This window comes from Nannospalax galili, unplaced genomic scaffold (genome assembly GCF_000622305.1).
Source record: "Nannospalax galili isolate Female #2095 unplaced genomic scaffold, S.galili_v1.0 scaffold2819, whole genome shotgun sequence".
In the NCBI taxonomy this organism is placed as follows: Eukaryota; Metazoa; Chordata; class Mammalia; order Rodentia; family Spalacidae; genus Nannospalax; species Nannospalax galili.
In genome coordinates this window covers 31,503-55,638 of record NW_008342002.1, presented here as the reverse complement: position 1 = coordinate 55,638, position 24,136 = coordinate 31,503, and the positions used below count along the sequence as shown (strand labels likewise).

Here is a 24,136-nt window from a genome sequence, read left to right as displayed (position 1 = left end):
AAGCTTTCCTACGTCCCTTAATTTCACATCTTTTCACATGTGTGAATTCTCTAGGCAGAGAAAGCACTGCATGATAAACTTGTCCAACAATCTTAAACACTGGTATTTCATACCTCTAGGTGTTTACCAGTGGTTCAGGTACAAAAGTTTTCCTACATTCTTTCCATCCATCAGTCTTTTCACCGGTATGCACTGTCTGGTCACATTTTTGAAATGACTAGTTGTAGCCAGTTTTCAGGCATTCTTACATACTTTTTCACCTATGAGAACCATGATGTTGGATTGGGTACACCTTGCAATAGAAAGGTTTTCTGCAATAGGTAAATTTATAGGCAATCTCACCCTTCTAAGTATCTGAGTCCAGGAAAATGTGGCTTGCAGGAGAAAACTTTCCTGCATTCTGTACTCCTATACAGAGCTCCTCATTTGTGTTATCTGATGTTCAATGTGATGTGACTCAAGGAAGAAACCATTCTTGAATTCAGTATATTCAATGGATTCTCATCTATATGAAATTTCAAATGTTGCATGAGGTGTGACTTGAAGTTGTAGCCTTTTGTGAATTGTTCAAAGTGCTTCTCACCTCTTTGAGTTCTATAATGTTGATATGTCTTAGACAAGAAAACTTTCTTATATTATACACATTTATAGGCATTTTCACTTTTATTAGTTTTCATAGAGAAAAAGCTTTCATTGTATACATTGATAAAGCTCCTCAACTGTGAGTTTTCTGAAGAATTAGATAGGAAATGAAGCCGGGTATGGTGGCGCACGCCTTTAATCCCAGCACTTGGGAGGCAGAGGCAGACGGATCTTTGTGAGTTCAAGGCCAGTCTGGTCTACAAAGTGAGTTCGAGGCCAGCTGGGGCTACAGAGAGACCCTGTCTCAAATAAATAAATATATATATATGAAATGAAGTGGAAAGTTTTCCTACATTCTGTACATTCATAGTGTTTCTAACTCAAATGAGTTTTCTGATGTTGAACAAGGTTTGATTTGCAGGAGAAAAATTTATTACACTCTGAACACTTATAGGGCTTCTCTCCTGTATGTGTTCTCTGATGTGCAGAGAGATGTGACTTGAAGTGGAAAGCTTTCTTACATTCTGTACATTCATAGAGTTTCTCACTTATATGATTTCGCTCATGTTGGGTGAGTTGTGACTTGCTATAGTAGGCTTTTCCACACTGTTTACATTCGTAGGGCTTCTCACCTGTATGAGTTCTTTCATGTACCTTGAGTGTAGATACTTGGCAGAAGGCTTTTCCACATTGTTTACATTCATAGGGCTTCTCCCCTGTATGAGTTCTGTGATGTACCCTGAGAGCAGACATTTGGTAGAAGGCTTTTCCACATTGTTTACATTCATAGGGCTTCTCCCCTGTATGCGTTCTTTGATGCCCCTTGAGAGCAGATCTTTGGCGGAAGGACTTTCCACACTGCTGACATTCATAAGGTTTCTCACCTGTATGAATTCTTTCATGCATAGTGAGTTCACACTTACTGCAGAAGACTTTCCCACATTCGGTACATTGATAAGGCTTCTCCCCTGTATGGGTTCTTTGATGCAAAGTTAATAGAAACTTACTGGAGAAGGCTTTTCCACACTGTTTACATTCATAGGGCTTCTCACCTGTATGAGTTCTTTGATGCACAGTGAGCTGAGACTTCCTGGAGAAGGCTTTGTCACAATGTTTACATTCATAGGGCTTCTCACCTGTATGAGTTCTTTGATGCAGAGTAAGGCTTGACTTGCAGTTGAAAGCTTTCCCACATTCTGAACATTGAAAGGGTTTCTCCCCTGTATGAGTTCTCTGATGCAGAGTAAGGCTTGACTTGCAGTTGAAAGCTTTCCCACATTCTGAACATTGATAGGGCTTCTCCCCTGTATGAGTTCTCTGATGCAGAGTAAGGACTGACTCAAAGTTAAAACCATTCCCACATATAGGACATCTAAAGGGATTTTCCCCTGTATGAGCTCTCTCATGGACCCTGAGAGCAGACATTTGTCTGAAGGCTTTTCCACACTGTTTACATTCATAGGGCTTCTCTCCTGTATGAGTTCTGTGATGTACCCTGAGAGCAGATTTATAGCAGAAGGCTCTTCCACACTGTTTACAATCATAGATTTTCTCACCTGTATGAGTTCTTTGATGCAAAGTGAGGTCAGACTTGTGACAGAAGGCTTTTCCACATTCTACACATTGATAAGGCTTCTCCAATGTATGAGTTCGCTGATGTACAGTGAGCTTAAACTTGAAGTAGAAGGCTTTCCCGCACTGTTTACATTCGTAAGGCTTCTCATCTGTATGAGTTCTTTCATGCACCCTGAGGGAAGACATTTGAAAGAAGGCTTTTCCACACTGTTTACATTCATAAGGCTTTTCCCCTGTATGAGTTCTTTGATGTACCATTAGAGAATAGATTTTACAGAAAGCTTTTCCACACCGCTTACATTCATAGGGCTTCTCACCTGTATGAGTTCTTTGATGCACAGTAAGGTCAGAATTCCTGCAGAAGGCTTTCCCACAGTCTGTACATTGATAGGGCTTCTCTCCTGTATGAGTTCTCTGATGTAGAGTAAGGTTAGACTTACAGTTGAAAGCTTTCCCACATTCTGAACACTGATAGGGCTTCTCCCCTGTGTGAGTTCTCTGATGCACAGTAAGGGTTGACTTGCGGTTGAATGCTTTCCCACATTCCATACATTGATACTGCTTCTCTGCTGTATGAGTTCTCTGACTCACAGTGAACTGAGACTTATCAAAGACTATGTTGCACTGTTTATATTCAAGAGGTGTTTCAGCTTTATGAGTTATCTGATGCTGAATGAGGTTTGACTTGTATGAGAGAGCTTCTTTGCATTCTGGACATTGATATGGCCTCTCTCCTGTTTGTGTGCCCTGATGGTCACCAAGATCTGATTGACTGTAAAAAGATTTCCCACATTCCATACATTCATGGGGCTTCTGGTGAGCATCAGTAGTCTGATGTTGGGTGAATTGTGACTTGTAGTAGAGAACATTCTCACATTCTGTACATTCATATGGCTTCTCACCTGTATGAGATGCCTGATGTGCAGTGAGTTGTGATTTGAAGGACAAAGTATTCTTGAATTCTTTATGCTCATAAGGTCTCTCCACTCTATGAAGTCTTTGACATTGACTGAAAGCTGATTTATGATCGAAATCTTTGTTATTCCTGCTGTGATATAACTTCTGGTAAAACACCTTCACACATCCTTTACCTTCATAGGATTTTTTCTGCTGGACTTTCTGTTGCATTTTTAGGTCGGCCTGGAGATAGAATAATTGGTTATACTTCTTACAGCTATGAAGCTCTTCCTAACATTTCATAGTATTGTTCTTTCTAATATTGTTTGTGAATGCTTCCATAAATCACTCTCCATATCTCACTGAACCCCTGAAACTTACCAATCTGAATAGACAACTCATTGAGGATCCTGATCGCTCCATCTTCCAAATCTTAGATATAGAAGCATGCTAAAACAGCTAGTGTTATACAGGCATGCTGAAAACCCAAATTCAAACCTCTATGCCTCCATGCAAAGAACTTTGCCAACTAACCCATCTCCCTATTCCTCAGTTAAGTTGCTGAGGAAATATTTCCAAAGTTTCCACTCTCTGTTTTCCAGATTTGAAATATGTTAAGAGCTCACATGAACTGCTTCGCTTACTTCAACAATCTTCTCATTGGATTTCTTGCTATTGGTGGTTCCAATGCTCCACAAACGTCCCTTGTCATTTTCCTGGATGGCCTCCATCATGGCAGTTACTTCAAGAACATCTAAAATGACATAAACACCATTTTCTATGAGTCATCCATGAATCATTAAATCTTTTTCATGCAATGCAAACATAAAAGTGTGCCTACTAATCCTTACGGAATTCATGATAAGTGTGTGCATTGTAATCCTTCATGACTAAACGTAGAAAGTGCCTCTAACAGACTGCAGAGCTAAGACATGTCTCATTGCCTTGCTTTAGTTCAAAGATGTGAAGATGAAGTATTGGCCTATATCTCAGCTGTGGTATTCCACAAGGCATTTTTTATTATATTGCTCCCCATTCCATTTCTCTATTATAATAACTACACAAAAAATAAAACTCTACAGCACACCACTTTCGCCTGTGAAATGGGCAGATTTTCTTCAATTAGTCACGTTTAGCATGCCAGCATTCTCAGTACTCTTTCATGTAAACAGGAGCACTGGAGAATTTCCAGACATTTGTGTTTCAAACTGTTCACTTCACCATGAAATAACACATGGTTTTAGTTTTTTCATTTTGTTGTTGTTTTGCTTTGAGACAGGGTCTCCCTGAAGCCCCAACTGGTCCAGAACTCACTATGCAGGCCTGGCTGGCCTCAATCTCAAAAAGATCTGCCTATCTCTGCCTCAAGAATGCTGGGATTAAAGGTGTGTGCCATAACACCTAGCTTGCATGTTCTTTTTCTAAAGAAAATCATCTTCCCAAAGCAGGTGAGTTTCCCCCAAATGCCATTCACCTCTTGGACCTATATGCTTTCTAAAATAGCAATAAACATTTATATCAAAATTAGGCCCCAAAAATTCTACATGCAATTGCATTTGCCTTTGCAGAGCTGAGAATCGTAAATGCAAAAGGATATTTTACTATATTTTATTTGAACAACATGTATTTGTTCCATCTTCCCTGTCCAGATGATTCACTACTCTAAGCGAATTCTCCCAATTTTACATTTATGACTTAGACTTTAAATCTATATTCATAAATATATAGGACAACACGTGTTAGTTTTCATTTAATTCCAACATGTTTCTCTAACCATGATAAGGTGCAGTCACACTCATAATCCTGTAAACACCATGATCTGATTCTTCTTTATGGCTGAATAACACATATTTTAAAATTATTATTATTGGGGTCCTTGGGGGACGGGGGTTGAGACAGGTTCTCACTATATAGCCTCCAGGTGGCCTGGAACTAGCTAGTCCAGGCTGGTCTCAAATTCTCAGAGATCCAATTACCTCTATCTCCAAAGTACTGGAGTTAAAAATGAGTACAACCATACCTGGCTGAATACTAGACTATTTTAAAATAACACTGCATTTAAAAAATATTTTACTTATTATTTTATGTGTAAGAGTATATTGCCGGCATGTATGTGAGTGCACCCATGACATGCTGTGCTGTGGAGGTCAGAAGAGGGTTTCAGATTCCCCTGGAACTGGAGTTAAGGACGGTTCATAGCCATCATGTGGGTGCTGGGAATTGAACCCGGGTCCTCTGCAAGAGCATTCAGTGCTCTTAACCGCTGAGCTATCTCTCCAGCCCCCTAACTTTGCATTTTTATTGATGAATCCAATGACAGGTGTGAAGCATGATACAGTGTCTTGACTATTGTGAGTGATGCTTCAGCAAACCTGGTGCTGCAGGCATTGAATCCTTACATGAAGTCTACCACAGATATGGACAGGAGCACAATAACTGTATCATGCAGTTCATTTTTTTCCATTTTTCTTTTTAAAAAATACATTTTAAATATTTTATTTATCATTTTTATTTTATGTATATGAGGGTATTGCTTGCATGTAGGTAGGTACACCCATGTCATGTAATGCCTGCAGAGGTCAGAAGAGAGCATTGGATCCTCTTGGACAGGAAGTTGTTAACCACCATGTGGGTGCTGGAAATCAAACCCAGGTACTCTGAAAAAGCAGCCATTGCTCTTGACTGCTGAGCCACTTATCAATCCATGAATTTTTTCCATTTCTGAAAAACAAAATCCATAGTGGCTAGACAGCTCCACATTATCACCAATAGTGTGTAACTTTCCTTATGCATATTTTCTGAATGTTAGTCTCAAACTGAAGGAGAAGTTGGCAAAGACTTTTTCAGACTATCAGATGCTTTTTCATACTGATTATTGCTTCATCACTACATAAAAATTTCACATTTAGATGCAATTTTGAAATAGATATTTATAGTTACTTTTATTTCAGTCATGGTCTTATTGGGACCTTAAACTACTTATATAGTAAAGGAAGACCTTGAACTCCTCTCACAATTGAGATTACAAGCATGCACCAATACACCCTGCTAGGTTTATCAGTCCATAAAATTATTTAGAGTGCCGGGAGTGGTGCTGCACACCTTTAGTCCCAGCACTTGGGAGGCGGTGGCAGGCAGAGCTCTGTGAGTTCACCCACGGATGGATTGATCTTCACTTGTTTTCCCATGTATTGCTCCAGCACTTTCAACATTTCAGCCTTAGATTAAGGTCCCCCTTCCATTTGTTTTTGCACAGGGTGAAAAATAATTGTCCAGTTTCAGTCTTCTACGTGTGGAGATGCACTTTCATGGGACTAGCCTTTTCAAATACCTTTTTCAAACATGGATCTTCGGTAATACTCGAGAAAGAGATCACTGTGGTTGTGTGACTGTACTTTTGTGTCATTGTGTATACCACTCTGTGCTGGTTACTTTTGTCAACTTGACACAAACTAGAGACACATGGGAAGAAGGAACCTCAATTGAGGAATTTCCTGCATCACACTGTCAGGTAGCCATGTCTGTGAAGCTTTCTCTAGATCGTTAACTGATGCTGGAGAGCCCAAATGATGGTGGATGTTGCCATCCAAGGCACGAGGGTCTGGGCTGTTTAAGAAATGTAGCTGAGCAAGACAAGGGAAGCAAGCCTGTAAGCAGCTTTCCTTTGTGACGTCAGCTTTACTTCCAGCTTCTTGCCTTTAGTTCCATTCCTTCCCTTACTGATGATTTCTTACCTGGGAGTTAAAAGATGAAATACACAATTTCTTTTTCAAGTTCGTTTTGGTCACTCTTTTATCACAGCAACAGAAAGCAAAGAAGAACATTCCATGGGTCTCCATTGAAGTTTTCTGCCAATGCCTTGATATTTTTGCTAATAACATTCTGCAGCAGTATGCAGAGATCTCTAGAATTAGCTTTTACACAGGATTCCTGAGGCGGTTGGTGTCGTCTTCTCTATATGACCTTTATAATTTTGTTTTCCTGTTTCTCAATAGTCTGTTGGAATTTTCTGGGGATTGCATGCCTATATTAATTGCATTGATGATGAACACGAGCAGTCATATACTAGTCTACTGCCTTCCACAATTTTATTAGTGTTATATAGTTTTAACTGGAGAGTCCTTTCACCTAATTAGGAATGTTGCTGTGTACTTTATGTTTTTTCTTTCTTTTTAAAGCTATTGGAAAAGACATTGATTTCCTTCTAACAATGTCTATTATTAATACACAGAGAAGATATTTGAGGCTGAGAATGAAGCTCAGTTGGTGAAATACCTGCCTGTCACTCAGATATCCCTGATTTCAATCCGAGGCACTGCATATAATCAGGGATAATGGTACAGGCTGCTCATCCCAGCACTGGGGAAGTGGAGCCAGCAACATGAAAAAGTCAAAATCATCGTCAGCTACACAGTGAGTTTGAATCTATCCAAGGCTATATGATACCTCTCTCTCAAAAAAAAAAAAGAAGTTACTGAATTTGTTTGTGTTGGATAGCCTGAGTTATCAAATTCACACACCAGGGAAGAGGGAAACTCAACAGGGGAATTTCCTCTATCAGACTGGCCAATGGCACATCTGCAAAGCATTTTCTTGATTGTTGAACAATATGAGAGGGACCAGCCCACTGTGGGAGATGATTGGGCAGTGGCTCCTGGACTGTATAAAAAAGCAGGCTGAGCACAGGCCAGGGAAGCAAGCCAGTAAGCAGCATTCCTCTGCAGTCAGTTCCTGCATCCAAGTTCCTTCTTGAGCTTGTGCCCTGGCTTCCCTCAATGAAGGACTATATTGTAAACCTAAATAAAACCTTGCCTTCCCACATTGCTTTGGTCAGAATGTTTTATCACAGCAATAGAAAGCTAACTAGCACAGCATTGAAGACACAGCTCATGGATGTGCTTGGACAGAACATGCAAGGGCCTGGATCTGATTCTTAGCACTACACTTTCAAAAGGAAAGAGGGCCTGGAGAGATAGCTCAGGGCTAATAGCACTGACTGCTCTTGCAGAAGACCCAAGGTCAGGTCCCAGCAGGCTGTGAAAATCCAGAAACCTGTTGGATGGGAACTGGGAGCTATCAGTCCATTGTGTAACTAACCACATGGAGAAGGAACGAAGATCTGGAGGCCAAGCAATCTGCTCACTCAGTACTCAATCTTCCCATCTTCTGCACTGATCCACAAGTGCTAGGGCCCATTCCTCCTCACAGAAAGTACAACCAAACCCTTCATATTTCAAGCTTCCTGCTTCTTAATTTTCTCGGTGTTTCTGCATCTGACCCTGTCAGTTTCCATGGCTGCATAGTGGCATTCCCACATAGAAACACTATCAGTGTGTCCACAGCCTCTGGGGTTTTTCACTATTCCCTGTTTTCAGGTCCAGGGAGTAGAGGATATGTGGAAACTGCATTGCATGATATGTGGATAAATGCAGTTTGTTCTCCAAAGCTAGTGTACCAGACAAAACTCACTCTACATGACCAAACACTGGAAGGAACCAGAGGTTAGGTTTAGGATGTAGCTCTGTTGACAGAGTGACTGCTAGGTACTTACAAAGACCTGGGTTTGAACCTCGGTATCATATAAAATCTGGTATGGTGGTGCTGCCTGAAATTCAACAACTTGAGAGAGGGGACAGGTTTTCTTGGACTACTTAGTGGAGCTGAGGCCAGCCTGAGCAACACGAGGCCCTATATCTTTCCACCCTCAAAAGATACCGTTTTTTTTTCCTGTGGCCACAAATGGCAGTTTGTTGGCAGTTCTCAGCAGCAAGCCATTGGGATTCTATGTGTTTCCACCAACACAGTGGCTTTGGCTTCTACTCCCACCTGGGTCATGAGGTTTGAAGTCCGGAGTAATACAGAGAACACTTCTCATCTATAATCTTCTTCTCTGGAAATTATGACGCTCTTTTCTCATTTTTAAAAAACAAATTCCACAGGTGGATGTAACAAGAACAGTATTAAACACTGACTAGGAAACAGATTTCAAATCTGTATCTACATTCTAGCCACAGTCACTATCATTCATGAATCAGATCTATCCAGGTATTATATGCCAAACTTGGAAAAGTCATCTCAAAGTTAAACTAAATGAATGCTTCCCTAATAGTGACTTAGATTTAAGTCTTTCCTAAAGTAAAATTGCATATATTTTCTTCTTTCTAGTAATCATTTTTATATTTGTACAAGTGTTTTGCCTGCTTGTATGTACGTGAACCTATGTTGTGCAATGCCCATGGAGGCCACAAAAGGGTGCCGGATCCTGTGGAATTGGAGTTATCAACAGTTGTTAGCTGCCACGTGGGTGCTGGAAACCAAACCTGGGTTTCCTACAAAAGCAGTCAGTGCTCTTACTGCTGAGCCACCTCTCTAGCCCCACTAGTTAACATTCATGTGACACTTATCTCACCATGGTGACATCTTTGCTTATTTTTCTTTCACAGAATGGAAGCACATTAAGGGAACATGTATTTCTGTAAATATTGTTAGTATTACAATGAAAAGACAACAGTTGCACAAAGACTGAAGTTTTAGGAAAAGTAAAAAAATATAATTCAGCACAAAAACTCAAGATGAGTGATCTGGCTAAACCTCTCTGCAAAAATCAGGTGTCTGGGGGTTGGAGAGATTGCTCAGTGGTTAAGAGTACCGACTGCTCTTGCAGAGGACCGGGGTTCGATTCCCAGCACCCACATGATGGCTACAAACCATCCTTGACTCCAGTTCCAGGGGAATCCAAAGCCCTCTTCTGACCATGGCACTGCACGACACAGGTGCACTCACATACATGCAGGCAATACACTCATACACATACAATAAAAAAAAAAATTTAATTAAAAAAAATCAGGTGTCTGATCCACCACATCAGCTGTCATCTGGACTGGGCTGGGGAGGAGCTCAACATGTACAATATCTGCTAAGCTGCATTCTTGCTGACCTTCCTAACTCAGGATGGATTCACTGACCTGGGAGGCTCTGGACAGATGCTTCTGCCGCACCCCATGGCCCAAAACCATGCTCCAGCTTGAAGATCAACTCAGGTTTGGTCATGCAGTGCCCTGTAAGTGAGAAATAATACACAAACTAAGCCGGAGTCCAAAGTCACATCCACTGGTAAAAGACAACTGCCCCGATTCAGGAGTCGCGCTTTGATCACCGAATTAGGAACTTTCTGTGGAGAGGACGTACACTCAGATTCATCACTCACCAGAACACTAACTTCAAGTCGCATAAACTGCACGACACATACCCAAAGTAAGAATTTTAGGAAAATCTAAAATGAAAAAAATAAAATTACAAATACATGCTATTAAGAACAAATTGAATAAGAGAGAGTGAATGATGATTTAAATAAAAGAAACAGACAAAATTTTCCAGTGGAAGACCTCAATTAGGGCAAAGAAAAGGGGGAAAAATAGAATTAAGACACATGGTGGCTCAATCCATAGGTTAGAAGAGGAAAAAAACCAAAAACATTTTGAGCACAGGTTATTTAATTTAATTCATTTATTTAATGAATTTTGTTTTTGTTTTTGGGTTTTTTTTTTTGAAACAGGACTCCCTGTAGCGCCAGGCTGGCCTTGGACTCACAAAGATCCATCTGCCTCTGCCTCCCAAGTGCTGGGATTAAAGGCGTATGCCACCATGCTCAGCTAATTTTTTGAATTTTTGAGACAGGGTCTTCCTGTAGCCCCAGCTGGCTTGAAACTCATTATGTAGACCAGGGTAGTATTGAACTCACAGAGCTCTACCTGATCCAGCCTCCTAAGTGCTGAGATTAAAGGCATGTACCACCACCTCTGGACAGAGAACAGGTTATTTTAAATGAATCCAAGTAGATCAAGGAAGGATGGATCTTTTAATATACAGGTTCCACAGTTTAAAAAACAAACATTTGCTTTATAGGAATTCCAAATCAAAAGAGAAAGGATGCTAAATTACCTATTCAGGGAATGAATTGTACAGTACAGGGAAACACACACACACACACACACACACACACAGATCCAGGATGCTCAACAGAGCCCTGAAAGATTTCCTCAACAAAAGGTTCTGGGTCACTTTCCAGTCAAACTGGCAAAACCCTAGAAGATATTTCTAAATACTTCAAGAGGAAAGCCTGATGCAACATGGAAAAGAACAGCAACTAGAGGAACAGCCATGTTCTCAGCTGTGAGCATCCACACACTCATGACAATGATTTCAAAGCTATTCATGGACACAGCAATCCAACTACAGATGTAGTAGCCCCATTCTATAGCAATTTCCGCTGAATTGAATCATTCCCACCAGGAAGGACGGGGAGATCAATAAAACACAGCAAGTAAACTTCACAGGTCCAGAAAAGCTAAATTAACAAGATTCATCAGGCCCTCTATCCAATCTTATAGAAACAACAAACTGATTGAGGAAACTTTGACCAGCAAAGAGGTGGATTTTCCAAACTGCATCTGCCTTCAGGGGTCGGGGACTGCAGAGGGGGTTGCACATGGTTGGAATGTTTTGGTGGCAGAGCTATCTTTGCTCTCGAAGTACCATAGTAGTCTCACTTATTTACCACCCTGGAATTGAAGGACTCTTTCTTTGGGCTGTCTGCTCTCTGTATACTTGTCAGTATATGCTTTGTCTATGATTTCCCAGGAAGGTAAAAAACAGAAGCGTGGTATGGTTTGAATGAGAAATGCCCCCAAGAAACACATGTATGTGAATGAATGCCTGGTCCCCGGCTGGTGGCACTATTTGGGAAGGTTATTGAAGCTTTAGGAGGTGGAGATTTGGGGAGGAAATTCATCACTGCTGGTGAGCTTTGCCCAATTCAGTCTGACCTCACTACCTCTTTGCTCTACTTGGTGTGATAAAATGTGCTCCTCTGCTTCCTACTAGGCCAGGCTCCAGCTCCTGGTGTCATGCCTTCCCCAGCATGATACACACTCGCCTCTGAGCTGTAAACCAAAATAAACCCTTTCTCCTCTAAGGCCCTTTTTCTCAGGGTATTCTGCTGCAGAAATAGAAAAGCAATTAATACGTGAAACACGCCGCTCATAAAAATGAAGATTCTATAGGGTCTTATCTTACTTACAAGCAATGGTTGATCTCGTACAAGTAGAAAAAAAGCAAACGGTGGTTAGTAGAGTGTGAAAAACGCACAGGAGAAAGAGGGATGGAAACAGAATGGATAGTATTTAGTGGGACGCATAGAGAAGTGAGGAGTAACTTCGTATGGTCCACAGAATATTGAGATTCCGTGTTGCCAGCAAGTAACTGAGTATTTCAAAATGGCTACCGGATTTCAAATGCTCCCAATACAAAAAGTACAGCCTGGGGGCTGGAGAGATGGCTCAGCGGTTAAGAACACTGGCTGTTCTTGCAGAAGACTGGTGTTCGAAGCCCAGCACCCATATGGCAGCTAACAGCTGTCCATAATTCCAGTTCCAAGGGATCATATAGCCTCTTCTGTCCTCTGCAGGCACTGCACAACATGGGTGCACTTACCTACATGCAGGCATAACACTCAAACATATAACATGAAAATAATAAATAAAATATTTTTTAAAAAGTACTTCCTGAACTGACAGACTTGCTAGTTATTTTCATCTGACCGTTACACATAGTACACTCTAAAACCACAGTGCTGGCCATAAATGTGTGTTATTATCATGTGTCCATGAATATGTGTAATACAGATTTAGTGTCACAAATTAGGAGCAATTCTTTTACACATGAACCAAGAAGAATGTAATTGATCCTAGAGTTACAGGAGACGTAGACTCACCCAAGAAGAGCAGGCTGCTGTAGTTCTCCAGCATCACATCCCTGTAGAGGGTCCTCTGCTCAATGTCCAGATCCTGCCACTCATCCCAGGTGAAGTCCACAGCTACATCCTCAAATGATACAGAGTCCTGTAATGACACCATTCTCTTCAACACAGGTCCTCAGCACTGGGGAAGAAAACGGGAGTGCACTCTATTGTGTAAATGTGTTTAATCAGTGTCTTTTACAGGGTGCTCCTTATTTTCTACCAGAAGAAAATTATAATTATCCCTCCTGTGTTAACATAAAAATTCAAGAAAACATGATTAAGAGTTTTCCAAGGAACTGCAGCACAAAGAAAATCTGCCCAGGGTCAACCCGCTAAATCCCCAGGTCCACCACATGCACTGAGTATCTCAGCTCTAAAATAGCAGACTTGGAGGAATACGGGCTAAAGCTCTAGAAATAAAGCTCTAGAAATAAAGGGATCTGGACACATGCAAATTCCCCCCAGATCTCAGGAAAGCAAAGGGTTTTAAAATAAGGATATCACTATTTTCATGGTGTAAAGTCCCAGGAAATAACGCAGAAGAATGAAAAAACACAGAAGCCTGTCTATTCACAGAGCACCCAGAGACTGCCTCTGGGTGACAGCCTGGAGTGGAACAAATTTGAACCAGATTAATCAAATAGCTTTCTGCTACCTTGAGACAGGTGTTGAGAATCGATAAGCTAAAAAGAACCAAAATACTTTGAGGTAAAAAGGTAAAATTATATTTATGTTCATAGATAAACACTGCTCTCAGCCTTGATTAGAGAAACATCTGTGTGCTGTGCACAGAAGTTAATATAGACTTGGGGCTGGAGAGATGGTTCAGCAGTTAAGAACACTGGCTGTTCTTGCAGAAGACCCGGGTTCAAATCCCAGCACCTACATGGCAGCTAACAACTGTCCATAACTCCACTTCCAGGGGATCCATCAGCCTCTTCTGTGCTCCTTGGGCATTGTATAACAGGGGTGCGCTAACCTACATGCAGGCAATACATACATACATACACATAAAAATAATAAATAAAAAAACTTTTTATAAAAAGTTACTATAGACTCATAAATGGCCAAAGTATTGACAATAAGTGAGTGTTAAGGGCTTAGCTCTAAGTGAGACAGCTACATGATCAGCTCAAATGCTTAGGGAACATCACAGAAGAGAGGGGTGAAAAGATGTTAAGTGCTGGAGGATGGAAAGAGAAATGATTTCTTCTGTAAATGGTACCATAGCTCCCAAGAACTCACAACAAGCACGGTTACCTGCATACGACCTCAACAACACTGGGCCCATCAATACAACATCATGGATGGGGGAGGGACTTATAAGGCCCACCCCTTCCTGCAGACCTGCTGGCAGCTAATGGTCGCCAGGGGAGGGGAACTCATCTGCCTCAATGGTATAGCCACTGGACGTCTGTCCTTACTCAAGTAAATAAAACCCTTATTAGGCACATGATTCCTTTACAATTTCCATAAATAAATGCAGTAGAACACACACACACACACACACACACACACACACACACACACACGAAGAAATGAGACTTGTAGGGAGTAGAGGTTTGGTGGGAGGGGCCCGACAGAGTAACTAAGAAGTAATGCAGATGGCACACTTCCTGCTGCTCCTCCGGCTCTGACAGGATGGCCTCATGTTTCATTCCAACAAGGCCCCTTTAACTGATCTGCTCAGAGTCATGTAGACCTGGACACCTCATCATTAGGACCCATAAACCATCGAGACCTACTTCCTTTAGGTGACCAATCCAAAATTAGGGGAGGAGAAACCACTGAAACCTTAAAACGCAGATTCTCCCCAGGAGACCATGGACTGAAGTTTCCAGGTGCTCTTTCCCCTTGTGGAAAGCTTCATCCTTCTGTATAAATGTGTGTGCGTGTGCAGTTCTTCACCTGTATGGATGCCATTCTTTGTTCTTCAATAAAAGTTTGTTTGACTGTTGCTCTCTGCTGGTCTGAGATTTTTCTTGCCTTTTAATTCTTTAATTGGCTAGAAAAACAAATCCAACCATAACCCCTAGACTGATGAGGTGCCAAACCCAGAACAAAACCTGAATTAGTACACAATGTATGAAATAGCCTGCTGGCTCATCAAAAAACTTAGATATAGGCAAGCATGTTGGTGAACATCTTTAATGTCAGTACTCGGAAGGCAGGGGCATGCAGATCTCCCAGAGTTCTAGGCCAGCCTAGTCTACATAGCCAGTTCCAAGCCAGCCAGGGCTTTTAATCTCAGGACTCAGGAGGTGGAGGCTGGTGGAATTTAAACCAGAGCTACACAGTAATACCCTTTCTCAGAAAAAAAAAAAAAAAGCAAAGCAAAAACGTAGAAATATTACAATGTTTTAAAGTTCCCTGCATAGCTGTATAGTTTTCTAAGTCCACTGTTTTGAGGACAATTGTGAATAGGAAACACTCTCCTAGACCAAAAATAAAAATAAAAATGGGAGGGTAACATGCACAATTTTTAAAATACATTTTTATTTATTATTTTTATTTTTTGTGTATGAGTGTATCGGCCGCATGTATGTGAGTGCATCCGTGTCATGCAGTGCCGCAGAGGTCAGAAGAAGGCGTCGGATTCCCCTCGAATTGGAGTTAAGGAAGGTTCAGAGCTGCCATGTCACTGCTGGGAATGAAGCCTGGGTCCTCTGCAAGAGCAGTCAGTGCCTTAACAGCTGTGCCATCTCTCCAGCCCCATTTTTTTTTTTTTTTTTTGAGACCACGTCCCTGAGGAGGAGAAAGTACAAAAACGAATGGCGCCATTTAACATCAAAACTATCTGTTAAGTAGCCCAAGCTGTTTACAAATTACTTATGTACCTGAGGCTGGCCTTGAACTTCTGATCCTCCTGCCTTCTACGTGCTGGAATTATAGGCATGCACAAGTTCTGACTATAAACTTTTTTAGTTAAAAATTTGCTTGGTGAGAGGGTCAGAGAAAGGAGGCACAGCCATGCTCTGTCACCCACATCAGGCCAAGCCAGGACTCCTGGCTCCAAAAAGGTAAGAATTTTAGGACTGGGCAATATGTAGTAGAGTTGAGGGTTTTATTAAAAGGCATTTCTAATACAGATTCTAAGTGAGTTAAATGAGATAACCAAGTAGCTCCTTAGAGGAATTTGAAGCAGGATAACACGATAAGGGAAAAGTCTAGATCGTAGAGATATAAGAAGGTAGGAAATCTTTACAATAACAATAAGCAAAGGTAATGGTCTTGAGACTCTCAATAATGTCTGGGGCAAGGACTGAGCCCCTACCAAGGTCTTTATATTCAGGTTTTAGGTCTAGTTTATTACTATTTTAAAATAGTAATAATATCTATAGTTAAAGGGAATGTTATCCGTATGTTGGCAACCTTCATAGCAAACATTGATCATACTGGAGTTCTTGCTTCTCAGCTGGCTGCACCCAGACTCTGGGGTGAAGAGCCAATCCATGCCCCCACTAAGTTTCTGTGTCTCTGTCCTGCCTCAGTAAAACATTTCACTGTGGCATTTTCATACACATGTGATTACACTTTGTCCCTTTTCATTCCCCCCTACACTGCCTTCCCAGTTCCCCATCCTCTCTGGCTGGTTTCCTTTCTTCCCCACATAATGTCCACCAAGATTTCATGTCACTCGTATTGCAAGAAATTCATTTCTTTTTGTTTTTTACTGTTACATTGTATGCATCACTTCTGCATGTAGGCACAGGTGACACAGCATGTCTGTGCAAGTCAAAAGTTCATAGGGTCACTTCCCTACTTCCTACTTTAACTGGATCCTGAGGATCACAGTCAGGTCACCAGGTTTGCAAAGACAAGGTCCTAAACGCCCTGAGCTATCTTACCAGCCCTAAAGATATATCTTCTAATATTCACTTGAAGAAAAAGAACCAGGTTAACTAGATGGCAAGACCATCATGTAAACCAGTAATGACGTGTTCTTTATTTCTCAAGTATAAATTTGAAACGATGCAGTGTACCGCACATGAATGCACGTTATTTCAATCCCGTTTGGTATTTTTATGCTGTTTATTATTTCCAACATAGACAAAACTGAGTACAGCTCTTTAATCATGTCCTTATGAAAGCAAGCGGCATTAACATTTGAGCACCCATTGGGAATGCGTTTTTTCTTGCAGCAGTGTCACCAACTGAGGGAGTGGGTCTTGAATTTACTCTTTGATTATACCTAGACAAAGGTGCTTTCAACCACCAGTGGCTGAGACACTGCAATGGGTAAAGCTACATGACACACGTGGATGTCATGCACAGCTAATAAATTCCAAGCCCTGGAACTCCTGCTTCCTACCTCTGGCTCCACAGTAGAATCTTCTGGGGCTGCTTTTAAAATCCTCCAAGCTCTAGTTACAATGGACCAAAGAAATTAAAATCCAGGTTCTGGCACCAGACCGTTGATATTTTTAAAACTCTTCAGGTGAACTCAGTGTGAGGTCACACTCCCACACCATTGCATTCAAATGTTATCTTTGTTGAACTACCTGTTTGGTTCTTTAAATGAATATGAAAAGGCTTGCTGCTGCATTGTGGAATTTCATACCCGTGTAGCCTAATCAGGGTACCTTGATTGACCTACCCTCTAATACACATTTGCTCCTTAATTACTCTAGTCCCACAAGTGTCCTCCATGTGCAGGGAACTGTGTGCACTTCCCTTCCCTGGGTGAGCATTCTTGTAGTGTTAGTATTTTGATAAAAAGAAAATATTATGTGAAGTTAGGCATCGTGGCACACTTGGGAGACAGAGGCAGGCGTACTTCTGTGAGTTCGAAACCAGCCTGGTCTACAAGGTGAGTTCCAGGCCAGCTGGGGCTACAAGGAGACCCTGTCTCAAAAAGACCGAAAAAAAAAAATTATGTGAAACAAAAATCTAGCCAAAAATTCATCGGTGTATGAATCGCTCCACAGTTAAGATATCAACAACTCCCTCAAAGTATAAAATCAGGTTAGAGAGATGGCTGAGGGGTAGAAAGCACGTACGGCTCGGGCAGAGGGCCTGAGTTTGATACACTGCACCCATGGCATATGACTGACATCCTCCTCAGGCCTCTACATGGACTACACTAATGGTAACAAACACGCACAAACATAATAGAAAATAAAATCCAAATTGAAAGAAAAGTGTTAAAGTAATCCCACTCTGGGTATCCTGAGAGGCACTCTGCTTTATTTACTCATTTATTTATTACATTCGTTTACTCAATTTTGCTTTTTGGCAACAGCTCCCAAATGCAGGAGGCTGCAAATCAGCAGCAAACTTCCTCCTTCTGCCTTCCCAGTGCTGAGACCACAGCTGGGTGCCATGCCCCACATTTTGCATATTTTATGCAAATTAAACAATTCTCAATGGGATATTATAGTTTCTTTCATGGTCAAAACTACCATTATTATGATTCTTTACTTGTTCATTATACCATATTTTTTTAAGTTGTCTTATTTTACAGAGAAACCCAGCACATAGTACAATTTAATGAGCCCTTCTTTCTACCTGTTAAGACCACATATTACATTTGAGGAAAGTGAGCTATAATAAAGGGGGCAGGTGAGATGGTTCAGTTGTTAAGAGCACTTACTTCTCTCGCAGAAGGGCCAGCATCGGACCCCAGCACACAAATCGGGATTTACAACCCCCTGTAACTCCAGTTTCAGGAGATCCAAACAGCCCAAGGGTAAAAGCATATCTTGGCCGGGCGTGGTGGTGCAGGCCTTTAATCCCAGCACTCCGGAGGCAGAGGCAGGTGGATCTCTGTGAGTTCAAGGCCAGCCTGGTCTACATAGTGAGTTCCAGGACAGCTGGGGCTACAGGGAGATCCTGTCGCAAAAAGACCCAAAACAAAAAAAAACATATCTTGGAGAAGAGCTAGAAGGTAAACCATTTCCAACAAAGGTTACTACTGGCTATCCATCCTGTGATGTAAAAATAACTACGGTGGAAAGGAAAAGCTAGACCTTTAGGCACTGGAAGCTCATCCACAGAGGAAGCTCAATAGAAAATTCCACACTGTCTTCTGACCTCCGCAGGGTCCTGTAGGTGTGTAGTGTATATACATACACCAAGCACATAATTTATTTTTTAATATTTAAGTTAATGACCAAACACATCATTATGCCCTATGCTGGTTAGCACTGTCAACCTGACAGAATCTAGCATTACTTTGGAGATGGATCTGTGAGCATGCCTGGGCGCAATTTTCTTGACCATATTAAAAGATACACCGTAGGAAGACCCAAATTACTTGTGGGTGGGGTGGGGCCATTCCCTGGGCAGCAGATCCTAGGCCTCTAAGTGGGGCGGGAATGGGGCTAAGTAGCAGGTATGTGTGCATCCTTTTCTCTCCCCTTTTCTGAGCATGCAAAGTGGCCAGCTGCCTCAGCCTTTGTGGCTATGACTTCCGCTGCAGGGCTGGACCGTAACACTGAACTGTAACATCCAGAAACATAAAAGACTAAAGTTGGCACTATGTGAGAGCTCACTCCCTGCTCTGCGTACTTCTCTAGATTTTCACAATTACATGTACACCGTGTCCACCATCACAGGATTCTGTATAACAGTTTCACTGCCCTAGAAATGGTTTATGCTTTACCCGATCCTCACCATCCCCCTCCACATCCCAACCCCAGAAAATGAGCTCCTGGGTAATGACATGCTTTTTTAAATGTCTCCAGTGATTTTCACTTTACACAATACATATATGGAACCATGCTTCCTTGTGTGATGACAAAGGCTTTTCTTCTTTCCTAGGGGCATTGTGGTCAAATGATGAAGGAAGCAAGACTTCCTTTTCCACTGTTGATTTGACATAGCTGTATGCAGACCCAGTGCAAGAAAGGGAAGGGGGAGATTAGGTCTTTGCAGAACCCCACATGGGCTGATCCTGCTCCATGCCAAGAACCTGGGCACCAGCTCAGTATCCACTATGGAGAATCCTGGAAGTAGAGACCTGGCTCCTTATGTTGTTCTAAATTCACCCCTGAGGGAAACAAAGAACACCACACCCAGGGTGGATGGCCAAGCATGAGCCCAGATATAAGGCTGCCAGACTTGTGTGATATGTATAATTTTCATGTCCTGTTTGAATTCATCAAAAAGCTGACTCTGTAAGCAGGATCACACTCCCCAACACAACTCAGACTGAAGCATGTTAGTCTCCCAGTTCCCCCAAGGCCCTTTGTCTAGGGCTGGTTTACCACCCTAACAGTGACAGGAAGAGAAGAGAACAGCAAAATAACCCAAGATAGATATATCATGCATGTGCTTTGCAACAGCTAGAAGGTAAACCATTTCCAGAAGAGGTTAGTATTGTTCGTCTCATGATATAAAAATGCTTATAATAGCAAAGAGAAGCTGGAAGCTTATCCACGGGAAACCCATCCATGGAGAGAAATTGAGAACGCCTTCTGATTGCCTCAACATCCCCGTCCACTTCTTCTGGATGTTGTGAGCCACTGACTTCATGATGTTACCTTTCTGCTGTTATTTGATGTTCATCTGGAAGACTCACCTAAGGGGACACGCTGTTCTGTCCAGGACTCTGTTGGGAAGTCCAGCTAACTGCCACAAAGGGGGATTCCACAGTCTTTCTCTGCTGGATGTTTTGATCCCCTGGTTTGATCACATTTTGCTGTCTGTTGATCTGCTACTTGGCTATTATTCTTTAACTCTGGCTTCCTACATATCAAATAAATTCATTCATCCAAAACCAAGAGTGTTTACCAGGTGTGATGTCACAGCCTTTAATCCCAACACTCGGAAGGCAGAGGCAGGCAATCTCTGTGAGATCAAGGCCACCCTGGTAACAAAACAAAAGTGTAGGAAACCAGGATGCCAGGCCATAGGGTGAGGTGAGCCTAAAACTTATAGGTCTAGGCTGCATTCTCTGCTAAAAGGGAGGGGCACTGAAAACAGTGGCTCTGATAATCCCTGCCTTGCAGAACACTGTTGGGCTGGCAGGAGGAGGCGGCCTGGTCATAAAAGTGCAGGCTCCCTGCTCTGTGGGAAAGCATCTTGATCAAAAACCCTTAGCTCATCTCCTTGTCCTAAACAAATAACTCAGCTATCCCTGGCTAAGAGATTAGGCCAGGTCAAAGGTTTACTCCTGAGCTAAAAGCTAAAAGTTTACCATGCTTTTATCTCTAAGACAGAACACATTGTGGCCAATAAATTACTGGATGGGCACTGATAACCTTGAGTAAAAGTTTAAGAATCCTGGCACCAACTAACAGACTAAATGTCCTGTTTCTTTGTACCCTAAATCTTTGTATGTGACTGCCATATCCCACGTGACTGCTAGTTCCTTGGGATGTATAAAAACCATATGAATTCTAAAATAAATCATCCTGTTGGGAAGACACAGGTCCCAGAGTTTGACTCTGTCGCTGATCAGGCCCTCTGGCCCGAAGCCAGCAGGCCCCCCGCTAAGCAAAGCAAACCTGAGTCCCCACACAAAAGAAAACCAAACAGCAACAAACAAACAAAACAAGAACGTGTACTGCTATTGCAGATCATTTTCCAGACCACACAAAACACACAGGGAAAGTCCCCCTTCCTACAACCTACAATCCCATGGGAAGAGTCCCAATGAGCAATTACCTACATCAGGTTGCCTGGTGGGCAGAACCAGTAACTAGGCTGGGCACTGCACTGTATAAGAGGAAAGCCAGCCGATTATAGGAGAAGCAAGCGGCCAGCATGGGTGCATTTGTTTCTCTGTGCTATTGGCTAAGGATATGACCAGCTGTCTTAAGATACTAAGTCTATTACTTTCTTGCAATGACAGACTATGACCTGGAATTGTAAGCTGATGTGAACCCCATCCTCTCCTCAGTTGCTTTTTGTCAGAATATTTTATCACAGAAACAGAAATGAAGGCAGGATGCCTCCCTTCTGGGCTCTGCACCTTTATTTACCTCTGTGGAACCCACTGGTTCTGGCTGAAACTCTAGTGTTTGTTCTGTCAGTGATGAAAGTCTAACTTTGTTACTCCTGCTCCAAATGGAATTTCACTCCATCAACTCCCTGCTCCTAGGGGCAGCACAGCCAACCTGCACAGAGTGACCTGTGAGGTCAGTTCCCTATAGATTCTGCTCTTCCCATGATCTCACCATCCCTGTTTCAGTTCTCACACCACTCCTTCCCAGGCAACAGTGGTTGAGAATTAGAGCTGTAGCTTGGCGACCCACTCAGGCCAGCTGGTTGGAAAGAGGATGCTGGAGCCGGAGAGAACCCAACTTAAAACCATATTCTCCCAGGTCTTCCTCGTGTGACCCAGGGCTGCAGCTTCCAAAGGGAATTTTCCTCACAAAGTGTAGAAGGGATTGAGCCAACACCTAGTGGGAGCTGGACCCAGGGTGAATGGGCCCATCGGTTCTCATCTGGGTGCTTAGGAAAGTGATGGAGGCCTTGTCAGAAAGCTAGGGTGTAAAATGAGTCAACTCAAGAAATCACTACCTTTGTATATGCTGAACAGTTGTAAACTTACCATTCTGGAGGCTGACACAAGAACATCAAAATAAGTTTGAGGCCAGCCTTGGATACATGATGAATTCAAAGGAAATTCTTGGACATATAGCAGAACCCTAACCCAGAAAAAAAAAAATGCTTGATTTCCTCAGTTGACACATGTCACATGTCACATGTACGTAACAAAATGATGAGGAGCTGATAGGATTTGCACACAAGCTTCAGTTTGAAGCAAATCAATAAAAGACCCAGACAAGAATTAAGGTAGACAGGAACACTGGTCTGGTTCATTCTATCCTGCCCTCTGGAAGGGGAAACCAAGGTTCAGAAGGCAAACAAAGGACTTCCTCAGACCTGGGACTTCCAACTGGAGTTCAGTCCACACTGGAGCAGATCAGACTTGGCCCTTTCTAGGGTGTCATTGCACAAGCAGCAGGAGAGGAAAAGAAGACAGGACCAGATACAAAGGTGCCTGTGTGAAAGAAAGGAGCTAACACCAAGCAAGACTTCCAGACCAAGTCTGGGAAATGTCTAGGATTAATCCTGGATCTGCCCTGCTGCTGGATGTGGGATTCCAAGGAAGAAGGGCCAGAGACGGAAGGCCTTAGTCCTCCATGCCTGCTGAGGAAAGAAGCCAGAGGACAAATGGGGTGTGGCTATCCTGGCTCTGTGTCCTCCCTTCCCTGCTCTGGAGGGGAGGCTGCTGTGGAGCCAAGACTTTCCTGAGCTCAGAACATTCTGGGAAATCAGATAGAGCATCAGGGCACAGCTGAGACTGGGTCTCCCTTCCTTCCCTCCCCTCTTCTCCTGTCATTGGCTGCTGGGTCCTCATGATCTCTTCCTCCATCTTTTTTGAGGGGTCCTCAGAGACTGTTCCTGTCCATAGCAGTGAGTCATGGGCCAGAGACACAGCTTCACCAAGACACCCACTTAGCGGAAGCCTGGATTCTTGATTTCAATATAGGAAACGAAGTTTAAGACCAGACAGTATGAGAAAGATTTGGAATGTATTCTGAAGTTAACTGTCGGGAGCCATGCTTCACATAAGCATTGGAAATTAGAAGAGTGCCACTTTAAGAGCTTCTGAGCTGCTTCAGCGGTCAGAGCTGACAGGCTGTACTTGTATGATAAATTAGATCTTCTGGAAGATGCAGCTACGTGCTGTATCCATAGTAACTTTTTTGTTTCTGTTAGTAAAAATCACCTAGGTAACCCCAACTCCAGGTCAGACAAAAAGGACCTGGGGGACCCCATAGTCGAGTTCCTTCTGGAGATCTCTCTTCGACCTGTACCTGCCTTCCTTTCAATAAATTCCTCGCATAACTTCAGACTTTTGCCTGAGTGTCCTTCTTGTTAAAGACCCAAGCCTGGTGGGCTTGGGGGGCGTTCGACAGTTAACAGAGTTAAACCAAGACTAAAGAAGAAGGTGCTAATAAAAAGGAGAGACTATTTACCCAAGAGTGTAGGTGTGGGGTCTCAAGGAGTTACTCTCACATGTCTCAACACTACCTATACATACAACTTAGGTGGACTGATAATTTAAATCTGAAAAGGTCACTGAGGAACTTTAACAGGATCAGAGTGTTCCCTGAATGGCACCAAGTAGGATGACTGCTGATGAGGTAAATCCCTAGGTCACAAGGGTTGCAGGGAAGATTAGAGTCTTATGTGTTGGGGAGGAGTAAAGCCACACTTGAAGACCATATCAGCATCAGCATCAGTTATTGATACCATAATATTTTATTTAATAAGAACTAATCTATTCAGGCAACCTTCACAACAAAAGCTAACTATGCTAGAATT

The 24,136-nt window shown here is 42.4% G+C and overlaps 1 protein-coding gene across 2 annotated transcripts in view; it reads right to left on the bottom strand.

The window, feature by feature from the left end:
- Positions 1–900: 900 nt before the first annotated feature.
- The window catches only part of LOC103737913 (zinc finger protein 585A-like), a 32,076-nt gene continuing 8,840 nt past the window's right edge, over positions 901–24,136 (bottom strand). Inside the window, exons 2-5 of one of the 2 annotated variants that reach the window (XM_029565722.1) lie at positions 12,827–12,992; positions 10,020–10,112; positions 3,699–3,808; positions 901–3,297 (exon numbers count right to left, since the gene is read on the bottom strand). In XM_029565722.1, the coding sequence (XP_029421582.1) occupies positions 958–3,297; positions 3,699–3,808; positions 10,020–10,112; positions 12,827–12,968 (2,685 nt within the window). In that variant the 5' untranslated portion in view covers positions 12,969–12,992 and the 3' untranslated portion in view covers positions 901–957. The remainder of the gene's footprint in view (positions 3,298–3,698; positions 3,809–10,019; positions 10,113–12,826; positions 12,993–24,136) is intronic. The other variant, XM_008837737.3, reaches the window with a different exon arrangement.